This window comes from Mustela putorius, unplaced genomic scaffold (assembly GCF_011764305.1).
Source record: "Mustela putorius furo isolate JIRA1106 unplaced genomic scaffold, ASM1176430v1.1 tig00003899_pilon_pilon_pilon, whole genome shotgun sequence".
Taxonomy (NCBI): Eukaryota; Metazoa; Chordata; class Mammalia; order Carnivora; family Mustelidae; genus Mustela; species Mustela putorius.
Window position 1 is genome coordinate 5188505 of NW_025422048.1, and position 15747 is coordinate 5204251.

Consider the following 15747-nt stretch of genomic DNA (forward strand, 5'->3'; position numbering starts at 1 on the left):
GTTTGAGCCCCACATTCGGGCTCTCTGCTCAGCAGGGAGCCTGCTTCCTCCTCTCTCTCTCTCTCTGCCTGTGTCTCTGCCTACTTGTGATCTCTGTCTGTCAAATAAATAAATAAAGTCTTTAAAAAATTTGAAGCTCCATCAATATGATGTGCTGGCATGTAAAGATCTGTGTGCTTATGAGCAAGGAATGGAAGGTGATAAACAAAATTGAAAATCGACCCATTAGGGTGAAGAGTATAGGTTTTTTAATTAAAAAAAATCTTGGATGTTGTTGTTACATCAACAAGTTGGTCTTCTTAAATGGATGAGCTCATTATTGTAATTCATCAGTTCTGGACACAGTAACTTGGACAGTGACAGGGCTCTAGGTAGTACAATATACAGGCCAACATCTGAGTATATATGCTTTTTTTAATGTATTTATTTGACAGAGAGAGATCACAAGCAGGCAGGCAGAGAGAGAGAGAGAGGAGGAAGCAGGCTCCCCGCCGAGCAGGGAGCCTGCTTCTCCTTCTCCCTCTGCTTGTGTTTTCTCTCTCTCCCTCTCACTTGCACTCTCTCTCTCTCTCTCTCTCTCTCTCAAATAAATAAATAAAATCTTCTAAAAAAGACTCTGCTTCAGGAAAAAGGAGATTTATATTATCTCGAGGGGCAAGAGGAAGTCTGGATTTTTGTAAAGATTTTATTTATTTAGTTGAGAGAGAGAGGGTAAACAGGAAAAGGAGAAGATGGGGAGGAAGAGGGAGGGAGAAAGACGCTCAAGCAGACTTTGTGCTGAGCATGGAGCCCAATGCAGGGCTTGATCTCATGACCCTGAGACCATGACCTGAGCTGAAACCAGGAGTTGGATGCTCAACTGACTGAGCTACACCGGCACCCTGAGGAAGTCTAGATTTTATAGCACTAGAACATCGAGGCCATCAGTATTTTTAAGACTCCAATTGGAAGACTGGTACAACTGAAATAAGATAAAGGAAAATGGAGGTAGCAAGAGAATTGACCTGTCCTGGGATGCAAAGTGAGTTCTTCTCGGAGTTTCCGGAAGTATGCATGACAGTGAGAGGAGCAGGCCAGGAATGGGTCATCTCCTGGTGAGGAAAAACAAAGAAACTTTATTTTGGGGCACTTAGCAAATGAAATACTTTCTTGGCACTAAATATAGTAGGGTTCTTTATAAATACTTAAGGACTCAGCTGGCCTTTATTGTTTTCAGGAGAACTTAAATCAATTCCATCTGCTCCCCTGCCCCATTGTAGTTCTGGAAGCCTATCTATGACACAAGGGGCCATCTGACATCCACTCCCACAGAGCCAGGAACAGGGAGCTCACTAAGTCTTGAAGCAGCCTGTCCCACATTGAGACAGTCTGATCTCACTATTCCTCCTGGTTGTGAGCTAAACACCTGTCTCCCAGGAGTCACTCTCTAAGGATCACACTTTGGAACCGCACAGAATATATCTCATCTCCTCTTTCTTCGCATGGCAAGCCTTCAGCTGGTGGAAGACAGCAATCCTATCCCCTGGTGCTGCCTTTCTCTAGTCTGAGACATTTGTAGCTTCTTTATTCATTCATTGGGAACCTTTAACTTTTCTTCTAATGCTTGGGTTCTGCATTCTGTCAACTCTCCTAGGTGCTTCCAGGAGGACCTTCTGATGACCTGGGGCTCTTCCAGCTCCTGGTATCCTGTCTCCCATGTGATCTGCCCAGCTCAGCGGGGGGTGGAGGGGGAAAGCAGTACATTCACTACCTTTGCTCCCTCAGTCTGGATACTCTGATACTCCTTTCCCTTGGCGGAGCCTCACAGTGACAAGTTTGGACATGTGTCGTTGATTTCTCCATGCAAAGACAAGGCCACTGAGGAGAATTTGTTCTCATTCACAGAGAAGGTTACTATGAGATTGGTAGTGCCATTCCGCCCAGCCAGACACAGGGTGCTCCTGTGAGTTCAAGGCTCAACATAGGAAGGAGAGGTCCCTGCAGCTCCCACTCCCCATTATCAACAGGGGCACCTTCTTGATTCAAACTCCCAGTTTGAAAAGAGCTGCTGTTCAAACCTTGCTTGAGTCTTAAGGTTCGTGGCCAACATGATTTACTCGGGGAAGAAGGGTGACTAAATCATAGGCCCAAGGTCCCAGCACCAGGGATGACACAGTTTGTGAAGCAGGAGCAGACCAGCCTGTGTTGCACTCATCAGACATTCTGGTGTAGAAACACTCAACATAAAAACCAGGGCAATAATGGACAAAAAAGAGAGCTTTGGGGAGGAGTGGAGAGGATCAAAGTTTATGAAAGGTCTTTTTATTTATTTATTTATTTATTTTTAATGAGCCAGTTACATAACACTTTCTCCCCATCTTTACAGGTAACATAATTAGTCATTTCAAAGGTTATATTAATAAGAACTCTCAGGTAGCATTAAAACGTGTTTTCCCCCCTTCTATAATTACCCAGTTCAAAAAGAGCCTTTGATGTATGAAGAGGTACTTCATGGATTCATTCACAGCAGCAGTGCTGAAGCAGAATTCGTAAGTATGATTCAGACAAGGGCTGACACAGGTTGGAGTCTACCTAGCACTATTTAAAAGGAGGTGCTAAGGACATTAAAAATGCATATGAGATTTAGAGGGGATGCTTAACCTACTTAAGAGAGAGACTATTTTCAAGTGTTTTTGAGTTGTGCATTTGTATGCAGTTGATAACATTCCTATGCTACTTCTGCATTCATCAACACTGGCCCAAAGTAACTCTTGGCAACAAGAGTTGGAAGCCTAATTCTAATTACTGAAGGATTTATGTTACATTTTAGGTGTTTCCTTTTATTGATGAAGGTTGGTCTTCTCCAAAATCTGTCTCAGGTAAAACATACAGGTCTTATTTAGCCAAGGGGCAGGAAGGCCCTCATTGGGATCAGGGAGAGTTGTCTCTTATCAGCAACTAGGCACTGCCCCTGGGTTTTTGAAAAGGTGTTTCAGGGGCACCTGGGTGGTTCAGTGGATTAAGCCTCTGCCTTCGGCTCAGATCATGATCTCAGGGTCCTGGGATCCAGCCTCTTATCAGGCTCTCTTCTCAGCTGGGAGCCTGCTTCTCCCTCTCTCTCTGCCTGCCTCTCTGCCTACTTGTGATCTCTCTCTCTATGTCAAATAAATAAATAAAAATCTTTTAAAAAAAAAGAAAATGTATTTCAGACACCTGAAAGGATGAACCCCCTCCTCAGAGGTGTATCCCTCTCCCTCAGGTCATCTGAATTTACTCTGTGGCAGAATGGGGTTATCTCAAATCACTGTCCAAGCATGCCACATTGCTAGCCAGGCCACATGGAACCATGACTGTGTTTGAATTTTCAGCAACTGATTCTCTATTGGAAATGTGAGATTTCAGGAAATGGCAAGCCAATTCTGTGTTACCACTGATGCATTTGATTAAAGCACAGAAGGTGTAGTTGAAAGGAATATAATTTCCTGAAAGGCTATCTTCAGCAAGAAACTTTGGTGCAAGTTCTTTCACTTATCAAAATGAGCTAGCCCTGTAAAGTATGAAAGGCTCACAGCAGATTTTCCATTGTCATCCTTTTCAATCACACTTGAAGGATATTAATCTGTTTTTATGTTCTGCTATTCTCAAGATAAGAACACCCATGCATCCCGATCTAACTATACTAAGTCTGCCTGTTCATCAGGTAGGGATGAGCACCTGCTGCAGAGTATTGCCAAAGCTTCTACAACCGGCTCCAGGGCTGAGCACCCGTACTGAACACCAAGCACCAGTCCCATTAACAACACAGATGGAGGCATCCATGCACATGAAATGGGTCTGAAGCTCCTTCATCTCCAGCCTCCTTCAATACTCCCCAAGAAAGAACTAAAGCAGGGGCTCATCTTGCCACTGGACAGTGGCAAGTGAATGCTGGGGACCAGTTCCAAAGCACACATTCTTTCCTCTACCCCAGATAGGTCGACTATTATTGTAGAGTTGACTACCATGGTTAATGGAGAAAGAACGAAGGAAGAAATGATGTATCATCTTTCAGCATTTGACAAAGAATAGGTTTCACAAGCGACAGAGAGTTCTATGTGATCTCTACCATGGTGTGGATGCTTAAATTAGTGTGAACTGAAGACTTCAATGTCAAACCCAGAAAAATCAGAAAAGGCCCAATTTTCTTTTTCTTTTTTAAAAGATTTTATTTGTTTGTTTGTTTACTTGTTTAGAGCACTAATTGGGGGAGGAGCAGAGGGTGGCATTGAATCTCAAACAGACCCCATGCTGACCACAGAGCCCAGTGCAGGGTTCGATCCCATGGTCTTGAGATCATGACCTAAGCTGAAACCAAGAGTCAGACACTCAACTGACTGAGCCACCCAGGCATCCCTCTCTTTCTTTCTTTCTTTTTTTTTTTTTAAAGATTTTTTTAATCTACTTGAGAGGGGTGGTATGGAGGGGCCCAGAGAGAGAATCTCAAGCAGACTCCTGCTGAGCACAGGGCCCAACAGGGGGATCAATCTCCGGACCCTGAGATCATGACCCGAGCCAAAAATCAAGAGTTGGATGCTCAACTAATTGAGCCATTCCAATGGCCCAGATAAGGCCCAGTTTTCCACAAGTGATTACTTCTATACCATATTATCCGTATCATAGTTCATGGCTAGAACTCTGGTGAATCTAAAACAACTTGTCGGGAGAATCACTTTATTGGACTTAGACACACAAGCTGGGTGCACCACTGGCTGAGGAGCAGAAGAAAGTCTGGGTTCCAGGCTCCCCTAACACAGAGCTGCCTGGCTAGCTGTTCTTTGTAGTAACTAGGATGTTGTCCCAGCCTTGTCTTCCTCAACTTTGTATCTCCAGTGCCTAGTATATAGTGACTAGTTAATATGAGATATTATTATTATTAGTGTCTTAAGTTTCTGTGTTTGAATTAATAATAAGAATCATAGCAAGATTCACCAAGCACTTAGAGTGTGCCAAGCACTCAGTTTCCACACTCAGTCTTTGTATGCTACAAAATAAAGAGGCAGGAGTTACCATCATAACTCCTTTGGAAACACAAGAGATCAAGTGACCTATCCAAGGTCACACAATTAGTAAATGGCTGGGTCTGTTTTGTTCTACTAACTTCTACCAAATATTCATTATGTATAAGATCCTGGGATCTAGAAAGGATATGAAGTCAAGCTCCTCCTCGAGAAGAACTCACTCTGCTTAACATGTTAACCACCTCCCAAGGGGAATATGCCCAGGTTCTGGAAGGAATCTATTGTGTGAGGCTTTTGGGAAAGGCTTCATAGTGAAGGTGAGAGGAGCCGAGTGTGTGCACATACATGTGTGCATGTGTGTGTCTGCATGTGTATTCCTTTCAGAGGAACATTCTATGTGGTAGATGTTCAAGTGGTGTATGTTTGGGTTAAACAGCGGTAACATAAATATTAAGGTCCTTACCGTGAAGATTTAACTAAAGAGATGATTAATTTTTCATATAACTATATTCATGAATGAAATGGTGCGATCTTACATATTTCATTATTGTTGTTAGAGCCAGAATGATCCCCCAAAGATCCCTGGACTAAAAGTAAGGAGAACTTAACTCATGTCTCAGATTGGCAGAGAGCTACCTGAGTGACCCTGGCCAAGCTGCTTGCCCTCTCTGAGCCTCAGTGTTCCTACCTGCAGCACATGGGCTTTGGCTGAGATGGCCTCCAGGGGTTCTCGCAGCTGTCCCCACTCTTAACCTCTGCCGCCACGTCTTCAGGCCTGCCGCAAGGGAAAGGGAGCTACTGCATGGCTCAAGGGTCTGGACGACATGGCGTTGGATATGCATAAGACCCGCCAGGACGAGCCCTGCAAGCAGACCTTGAGCACTGCCCGCATGAGCTTAGCAGACAGGCAGCTCAGGCTCCCGACCAGGGCTCCAGCTGAGAGGGGCTCCATACACCTTGCCCCTCCCCTCTATTGAAATGCAAAGGCCAAAACAGCTGCAATTTGGGAAGTACAAATTCTTGTGATGAAGAATAACAGTGGGAGCAACTGAGTGGTTTTAAAACACAAATATGATTGAACAGACGAAGCCCACAAAATTAGGTTGGAGTTTATTTTCAGAGACTTAGACTTAAGTGACCTTGGACTCCAACTGCCATTGGGGGAGAGGATAGCTTTCTTCCTGTTTTTAGTGCCAGGAAGCATAATAGGAAAGTAAAATCAGACACGGCATAGTCTGGGTTGCCACAGGGCCTAAGGACACAGAACATCGGCACCTTCCTTACTCCAGAACTGATGAAAACCTGAAACTAGGAACTCCAGTCCATGGGTCCCAGCTCTGCATGTGGGTGTGTTCACTAGGGTCCAGGCTGCTTCTTCAAAGGGCCTTTCCTCCTCCAGAGCAAAACCTCATATATTTCGGGGGTGGGTGGGTAGGAGGCTGTCAATAACTTACCGGAAAGTTTAATTTGCTTGAATAAATGATTTAGAACCTTTTTACTCATGGGCCCTGATGGTTCTCTGAAGAGCCAGCAATGGGGAGTGAGGTGGAGTGAGGCATAAAGATTGCTAGGCAGAAAGAGGCAAAGGCCCTTGGTGTTCCCAGCAGGGTCGGCACTGGGGAATTGGGCATCAGGACAATTCTTCAGTCCACAATCCACTATCAATTGCTAACAGGCCTGCAGGAGGTTCTGCTTCTCCCAGGCAGGGGTTTTAGCACTGTTCTCTGCAGCAGCAGTGAGGCCAGCTGTTCAATAGGAAATGAACCATGGGTGCTGGAGCAGGCCTTGGCCTGGGTCCCCCATAGGGAGTCGAGCTGGCAGCTGGGAGAGAACCCACAGGGTGACCGTAGTCTGCACAGCCTGTCAATCCCAGTGCGGGCAGTGAGCACGGGACCCCTGCAGAAACATGCACCTGCCTGCTTCCCTTGGCAGGCTCCACTTCCTAGCAGGCCCTGGGAAGACAAGGGCTGGAGGATGGAGCCCTTTGGCCAGGGTCATACAAGTTCCCATGAAAGGAAGCAGGGCACATGGGAAGAGCTATTGGTCAGTCTCTCTCTTTTCCTTTCTCCTCTGGGCCCTCCCAGGATAGACATTGTATTTCCCAAAATGTTTTGTCCTAAAGATGCTCATATAAAATGGGCTGCTTACTTAAGATTCGAGAGCCTTTTTAAGTGTAGTCAGGCCACAGTCTCGATCATGGGCAGCACTTGGGAAATGAGATCCTAATTTGGAGACTGGAAGTGGCCACAGCACATCTTGGCATCAGGAAGGCATCCATCAAACCTCACACAGAACTCCTACAGCTAAGGGTGGGGCTATGTTGTGTTATTGTGTGCTAAGGGGGATTTACGGAGCAGCAGAATAAGCTCACACAAACTGTTGAGTACATAAAGTCAAGCTAGAAGGCTGCCTTTAGAGATATTCCATGGGGCTCTGTCATTTGGGGTCCTTCCCTGTTTACCAGTTTTTTTTTTTTAAAGATTTTTTCTTTATTTATCTGACAGAGATCACAAGTAGGCAGAGAGGCAGGCAGAGAGAGAGGAGGAAGCAGGCTACCTGCAGAGCAGAAAGCCCGATGTGGGGCTCTATCCCAGGACCCTGGGATCATGACCTGAGCTGAAGGCAGAGGCTTAACCCACTGAGCCACCCAGGTGCCCCTGTTTACCAGTTTTAATGATAATAATGCCTTACTTTTTACTACACTTTTTTTTTAAAGACTTTATTTATTTATTTGACAGAGAGAGATCACAAGTAGGCATAGAGGCAGGCAGAGAGAGAGAGAGAGGAGGAAGCAGGCTCCCTGCTGAGCAGAGAGCCCGATGCGGGACTCGATCCCAGGACCCTGAGATCATGACCTGAGCCGAAGGCAGCGGCTTAACCCACTGAGCCATCCAGGCACCCCTTTACTATACTTTTTGATTGAAAGAAATAATTGTCAGAAACGCTATCTCATTTAATCAATAGCTTCAGAAAATACAGAATGTCTTCTTAACCAAATTGTAGGTGAGACTACATGGCGAATAATTGAAATTCAGAAAGATCTTACAAACCTTGCCTGAAACCAGGAAGATGAAATTTTAGCAGAGGTAAACAAAAATCACAGATATGTTCCACAAACCAAGCATAAACACGCAGAATGAGGAAGCCCAGCTGACTTGGCTATGATTCCTGGGCTAAAACCCCAAGGATTTGAGTTTGGCAGGGAGGTTAGCAGCCAAAAGAACTGATACCAACACAGGTGATAGGAAGGTAAGTGTGACGCCCACAATGTGGTTGTCAGTAGTTGATCGCACACACTAGTATCCTATATGGGAGAGACCACATTGGAAAGCGAATGCCAATCTCGATGGCCCATTTCAGCAAGGACATCAGAATAATGCACTCTCTACTGGGGACAACTATGAGGACCACAAGAGCTTAGAAAACTCATCACATGTATAAGTGCACTTTAAAAGAGAACATTTAGTCTACAGAAGAGGGAGATAGAGGGAAGGTCTAAGAGGTGACTTCAAATACCGTAAGGGTTCTCATGTGGAAGAGATCTGGGATCTGCTTTGTGGACTAAGAGGTTAAGATCCATCCTATGCGTAAAAGTTAGCAGGAAACCCATTTTAGCTCAAACTATAAAACATTTTCCATTCCTGTGGGCTTTCCAATCACGGAGCCTATTTCTTTAGAAGGTAATGCAGGCCCATCTCTAAAGGCAGGAGGATTTAAGGGATTCTTAGAAAGGCGGGGCAGGGAGGTTATGCACCAACTGTACTGCCTTCTATGAGCCTATGATCATATTCTTCATCGCAGTAAAATTGAGGATATTTATGATGCAAAACCAAATCTGAAACAGCATTTGTTGTTTGTTTGTTTGTTTGTTTACATGACATACAAACATGGCTGACCAAATTGGCTAAGGAAATTCATCATTCTCCCAGGGACAGTGGGGGAGAAGTCCTAGGGAGGGCCCTCTATCTTACAGTGAGATGGATATCAGCCCCATTTGTCTGACTATTTGCTCAGCTCTTGGAAAATCCAAAAACAGTAGAACTATAGACTTTTCTGGGCTTGATCACTAATACTCCCGCCAAGCATCTCTAGTGGTCACAATGCTTGCTGTTCTCTGAAATTGAATGAATATTATTCTCTTTGTAATGGTCTTAAGACAGTCTCCTGAGACTGCATCTCTGATTTCTATGCAAGTGCTGGTAGGGAAGACATATAAAATCAACTGTCCTATTAAACACAACTTCCCAACAATGAGCCAACACAAAATGCAATCCACCAGGGGGGAAAAATGGCTAATTCTTTTAAAAGTTTCTAACACTAAGTTATGATTTCACTGACATGGTATAAAAATCCTGGTGCTTTTTCTTTCTTTCAAATAAATAATTGACTGCTTTATGCAAAAGTCTTCAGTCCCAGTGGGTGTTTCAGGGAATCTCAAAATTTTCTCCATCAGCCACAGGGCTGTACATGTATTGTTCTACTTTTAAAGGGCCTAATTCTAATTTGCAGTTGGGGACCATGGTGATCGATGATCCTGTGGCTTCATCGTGTTTTCATTCAGACAATCAGTCCACATTCTTGTCATTGCCAGATGCAATGAATTCCACTTCATTCATTAAATATAATGGGGATGTGTATGGTCATGGGCCAGGACTCAGATGCTCCATATTCAAAGTCCACCAAGAAACCTCTTCAAAGGCAGCAACAGATAGACAAACCACCATGGTGACATACTGGGCAGAATTCAACCACACCCTTGGATCTCTACACATGTTTTTGGCAGTGGCAACCTAAGGCCACAGCCCACCTAATTAACGAGATGATTGCCTTGTAAATCTGGATCCTTCTCAGGACATTTGTCTCCATTAGGTGAACTAATCAGTACAGAAGACTGGCCACCCCATTAGGAAATGTTGCAAGATTGATTCCAATCTAAATTGCCTTCTTCGGTAAAGGCTTCCGCTCGATGGTCCAGTCCAGGCATCAGAGGAGTCTGAGGTTTCCTGAAGGCCATTTCTTCCCTAACTTGGGAATTTGTTTTCTTCATCCAGAAGCTAATTTTGACAACTATTATTCACTTTCAAAAGTGACTTCTAAACTTTATTGTTCAGTTTCTAGCTTTTGTGTTTCAAATTTTTTTTGCCATCGCCAACATCCAAATGACCATCATTTAAAATATGATATAATAGTACAACCATTTTTTCCCCAGAGCAACTTCCCTGGAAGGAACGCCACACCATACCCTCATAACATGAAAGAATTCTTTCTGGTTAACCTCTAATTTGTTCCTTTAGATGCACGTCAGCCAAAGCGATCTGATAAAATTCACACACCTTCATTGGCCACTCCCCCAGCACCATCTTTATTGATCTACATTTGGTTCCATTCACCAAACAGAAAAAAACATTTTCTTGGGTGTCTACTATCTGCAAGGTATCTAAGAGCTGAGTAGCTGGACCAGATCCAGGCACAGGATGCAGCTGAGCTCTAACTACATAACTAGAGTATTTGAAACTGGAATAGGTATAGGATAATAATTACTAGCTATTGTTCAAAAGTAGAACTAAAATAAACCCATCAGAACTGGATTAAAAAAAAAAAGAGTCACATTCAATTTGTTATTATGTTCCAGAAACCACCAAAGAGATGTGCTGATCTCACGCTGTAGGACAGACAGATGGGGACTGCAAGTGCAGAGACTCGGATTCTACGGTAAGTGAAAGACAAGTCCAGGCAAAGGGAGGCAGGAGGAGACATTTCGTGCAATCCCCAGGCTGAGCCTTTTTAAAGACACACAATGCATCTGTATTCCTTTCTAAGGGCTGCTGTAGCTTTTCAAACATGATAGCTTTCTGGTAGTTTACACTTATCACATTAAGAAAAATGGTAATGAGGAGTTCACGATAACTGCCTTTAGATCGAACAAAGGCTCAATTGCTGAGGAAAAAAGAATATCTATTTTCATGGAAAGATCCTCCAGTGAACAACTTGGCCATAGCTTTTTTCTCTCATTATTTCTGAGCTTAGTAATAATAAGGCATCAGGCCACCAATACAGCTCAAACTCCAGCCAATATGACTTGTATGGAATTGTCCTTCCTCTTAGAATGACAGAATCACAGCGCCAGGGAGATGAAAAGGAAACGATTTGCCCACCCTGCCAAGGTTTTTTTGTTTGTTTGTTTTGTTTGTTTTTGTTTTTTAATGACCTTGTGAGAATCCACTGTCCATAGATGTCTCTAAATCCTCTTTAAACATCTGTTTTCAGCCCATACCATCTCTTGGGGGTAACCAGATCCATACGTTTCCTCCCTGCTACACATTTAGGAAAACACCAAAGAGAAGATCCAAAGAGAACACCAAAAGAGAACTTTTCCAGGGAAAAGTTCTTTCGAGCAAAGGTCACTTTGGGCTTGAGGTAAATAAATGAACATGGAGGACTCTCCCCTGGGCTTCAGACAAATACAAATTGTGTGATCAGTTTATATCTCTCATCCAAACGCCAGTTGTCCACTGGTGGTTTTCTACTGGGTTCTAGTCACATGCTTCTCCCCAGTGTGACAGCACCCCACCTTCTCCTGCCACTCCCTCCTGCTCAACTAGTTTGTCCTTCATTTGCTTTCAAAAAGAAAAGAAATGTGCAAAATCATTAAAAACAAACCCGGACAGGGATTTGCAAGCTACCCACAGAGACTGTTAGACAGCTGACAGCAATCGATGTGCCAGGGTGTCTGGGCTAATTAAACAAATGTGACAATTTGAAAAGCTGCAAAGTGCCTTATGAACCAAAAGGAAAGAAAAATGCCCTGTATTAAAAGACATGAAAGGAGTTTATATATTTAATAAATAGGAAAAACCATTGTGGGGTAATTTATACTCCTCAGCAAAGGCAGCTTGGGAGCCTATGAAGGGTTGAAATGCCGAATTCAAAGTCACACTTTGGGAATCTTCGGAATTGATGAACCATTCAGAAGAGTCACAATTAAATCCAATAAAAGTTTGCATGTATTTAGTGGTTAGAAGTCCCTGGATGTTTGGATGTTTCGTTTCTGTTACTGTGTTCCATCCACTCAAGAATCCAGGCAAGCAGTTCTCCTTGTTGTCATCTCAGAGCAGATTCCCAAGTCCCAGTGAAGACCCACCTCCGGGACAGAGTCACACAGCCAGCATGTGGCAGATGCAGGACCTCCATGCAGGTGGCGGCTTTGCCTTCCAGGCTTTTGCCACCACTGAGCTCCATAAGGATGGGCTCTCTATAAGGGAACATTGTCAAACAGCAGGAAGCAGGCATTGTTACCTTCCTGTAGGCCAATGAGATTTGGGGGTGGTTAGGAGCTCCTTTATACTTGTTTAGAAACCACTGCCCTTACTCACACTACTTTCTCAATTCATTGTCACATGTGTGCATCACACAACCTAGATGGCAAATCAAAGCCAATTAAGTCCACCTGTAAGGAGGAGCCTTGGATTTTTAAATGAGCCTTGCCATGGATGTAAAGTCCTAGTGGCTATTGCTAGGATTTAGGCCATATTGAGGTTAATAATCCAGATCTAGGTCCCTGTGATAGTATGGATCATGGTGTAGGTGAGTAACTTTCCCCCTTGAAGTAACGGGTCATCTAAAGTCTCCAGAACTGTCCAAATGTTGCCTTTTCATGAGATACCTTAGGTGAATATCTCACAAGACGAAGAAACTGGAGAGGGTAGGAAAAAGGAGGAGTGAAAGAGAGGAAGGAGAAGGAAGGAGGGGTACATATGAACCAGGTGCCAGGTTTTTAATAGTACCATTTCTCCAGAAGGGGCCCTGCCAAGGTCTTACATATCCTTTGCTTCCCAGAGCCTGGGGATGAAGGCATTATCACTCCTGTGGAACACAGGGGAAAGAATTTGTCTGAGGCCTGGCACTTTCCCTGTGCTGCCTTCAATTTCTCTCCTCTTCTCTGTTTTATGGGGCCATTAACTTTATCTCTTTCTACTTACTTAGTCTGATTTTTGGTCCTTTTTTATATAGTAGGAGTACTGTTTAGAACTAGAGTAGAATTTGACTAATAGATTCTACATAAGCCTCAGATGGAAATAAATTATTCAGATAGACTCTAAACATGGCTAAGGGTACATAGTCAAAAAGTAAAACTAGATTTGGTTTTATTTAATGATCACACTCAGAAAGAAGACCCAGAGGAGATCTTAAGAGATAAGTTAGGGGCAGTTCTCTTCCCTAGAATTTCCAGCCATGATGGAAATGCTGTTATTTTGTACTGTCCAATGATAGTCACTGGCCACATGGGGCTCTTGAGTGCTTATGATGTGCCTCATGGACTGAGGAACTGACTTTTATTATAATTTAACACACTTAAACTTCACTATCCAGCCACATGTGGCTACCATTACTGTACTGGACAGAGCAGACTAGTCGACACTTCGATTTTACAAATAGAAAACCCAAAGCCAATAATGCTTCAGAGACAAGCCAAGGGTTGAAAAGCAGGTTGTGGATGTGTCAGGCCTTGCTCTGAGGTTTCCTGATGCCCAGTCCAGTGCCTTCTTCTGAATCCCAGTTCTTCCAAAGGCAGGGGATTTGTGGTCTTGGCTGGGGAACACAGACCACCATTTACTTTGGTATCAAAAGTGCTGGGTATGTGAGGTTGTGCCCTATAGAGGGCTGTTGGGTTGAAGAGCGGGGAAGAGGCTGCAAAATTTGAGGGTGGACAAGCTCCTTGGGTTTTCTTCAGTCCCATCAGGTCCTGAGAAGTTGGAAGGTACTGAAGAGAAAACCACCAGAGGTCCAGACTGTTTGTTTGTTTGTTTGTTTTAAGCAGGCTCCCCGTGTAGCAGAGAGCCTGATGTGGGGTTCAATCCCAGGGCCCTGGGATCATGACCTGAGCTGAAGGCAGAGACTTTAACCCACTGTGCCACCCAGGCACCCCTACTGAGGTGGTTTTGTCTGCCTTAACTTTCGATGGGCCTGCATTCTATATTTTGTGATCTGACAATTTCTAATTAACATGTTGGCAGGGGGAAGTGGGATGAGCTGGTTTGTATTAGTGCTCTTATCCCAGGAATGGGCTTACTGAGCGGTAGGGGGATGCTCTGTTTTGACACAACCTTTGTTGTAAGGTTGAGTATGTCTAATAGAAGCAAAACACAGTTTTTTTAGCCATTAAAAAAAAGTCTGAAAACTCCCTTTGGAGAGAAAAAAAAATCCACATGTCATGGAAGCATCATTCTTATAACCACAGTGATAATAAGCACAGTGAATGGTACCAAACCAGCCCCTTCAACATTATTTAAGAGATTTGAATCAGCTCTCTGCAGTTATAGTAGCATATGGGGCCTCTACCTCTGCTTTTAATCAGTGTCTTATTTAAAGCAATAATGCCAACATTATTGTACTTTGAGGAGCAATATTAAAAATAGGTTAGAGCAAAGGTATTAAATAATGCTTGGCAATGGAAAAACCTAGCACAAAAAGTAGCACTAAATATATTAACTGAAGAAATAAGAAATGGAGTCATTATAATGCCTAGTGTTTGTATAACTCTTCTACTTACTAAACATTATCATCTTCTTATTAACTTACAATAGCTCCATGGAAAACATATTACTTTACCAAGGGCAGACATGACACTGTGAGGCCATTTTCTCTAACCATTTCTCTACAAATTTCAGTCACCCAATAAACAGCTACTCTGTACTTCTTATACACCTACTCTTGTCACCTTTGTGTACATATGGGGGGGTGGATAGAGGGGCTTCTGGGCTAAGCTAAGGGGACAGAGAGATGAGTGTGACACAGACTCTGATCTAAGGAATGTGACATCATGCCACGAGAGGCAAACCACCCCACTGCATGAAAGTGACAAGTGGGGAGTGGAAAAGGTGGTGGGGGGACCCAAAAGAAAGAGGGATTCATTTCATTTGTACAGTTAAGGCTTCAGAGAGGAAGCAGTCCTGGTGTTGGCTCTTGCATGGTGGGAACGGGAGTCTACCAGGCACACCTAATATTTTCCTGGCATTCCAAGCACATTCTAGGGGCATAACATACATTAGCTCATTTGATTCTCCCATTAATCCTGAAAATTAGGTCATAGTATTCCAGTTTTGTGAGTGAGATCGAGGATCTTTATCTCCTTGTAACTGCCCCTCAGGGGTTGGGTTCCACCATTTGAGTCCTCCTAGCCTAAATCCGGACTCAAGCCTCACTCCAACACTGCAAGTCCCTCAGGCAGCAGTGGCCTGCTCCCTCTTCTGATTTAATCTTCTCTTGGCTAGCCTCTCCCGCCATTCCCTTTGTGGATCCACTCACTATATCCTACTTTACTTCTTGCTAAATGCATTTTTCAGTTCAGCAGATACCTCTTAAAATTTGTTATAAAACTAATAAAAATTTTAGAAATTGAGAAAATTTAGAAAAAGAAAAAAATCTCACCCATAATTCTGTCACTCTAACAAAATAAGAACTATTATTTCAGGGTATTTTCCTTTAGTTTCTTTTTAGTCATATCTTTACCTGGCTATCAAAAGTAAGTGCAGAAAATGTTATAGTCTGGTTATTTCCCTTCACAGTATATTGTAAGGTTGTTTTTTTCCCCATGTTGCTACATCATCCTCAAAACCATTTTTCTAATGGCCAATTATTTTTTGAATGTATAAATCAGAATTTTATTAACTATTCCCCTATTGTTGGACATATAGTAGCATATTTGTTATTACAAATAATATTGTAATGAATAACTTTGTTCATGCAGTTTTTCTAGGGCTTTGGATTTTCC

At 43.3% G+C, this 15747-nt stretch overlaps 1 protein-coding gene across 4 annotated transcripts in view; it reads right to left on the reverse strand.

The window, feature by feature from the left end:
- The window catches only part of AFF2 (AF4/FMR2 family member 2), a 453773-nt gene that overhangs the window by 138086 nt on the left and 299940 nt on the right, over positions 1-15747 (reverse strand). For 2 of the 4 annotated variants that reach the window (XM_045068126.1, XM_045068125.1), the window contains exon 5: positions 1005-1091. The exons of the other annotated variants lie outside the window; for them this stretch is intronic. In XM_045068126.1, coding sequence (XP_044924061.1) covers positions 1005-1091 — 87 coding nt within the window. The remainder of the gene's footprint in view (positions 1-1004; positions 1092-15747) is intronic. 4 annotated transcript variants of the gene reach the window in all.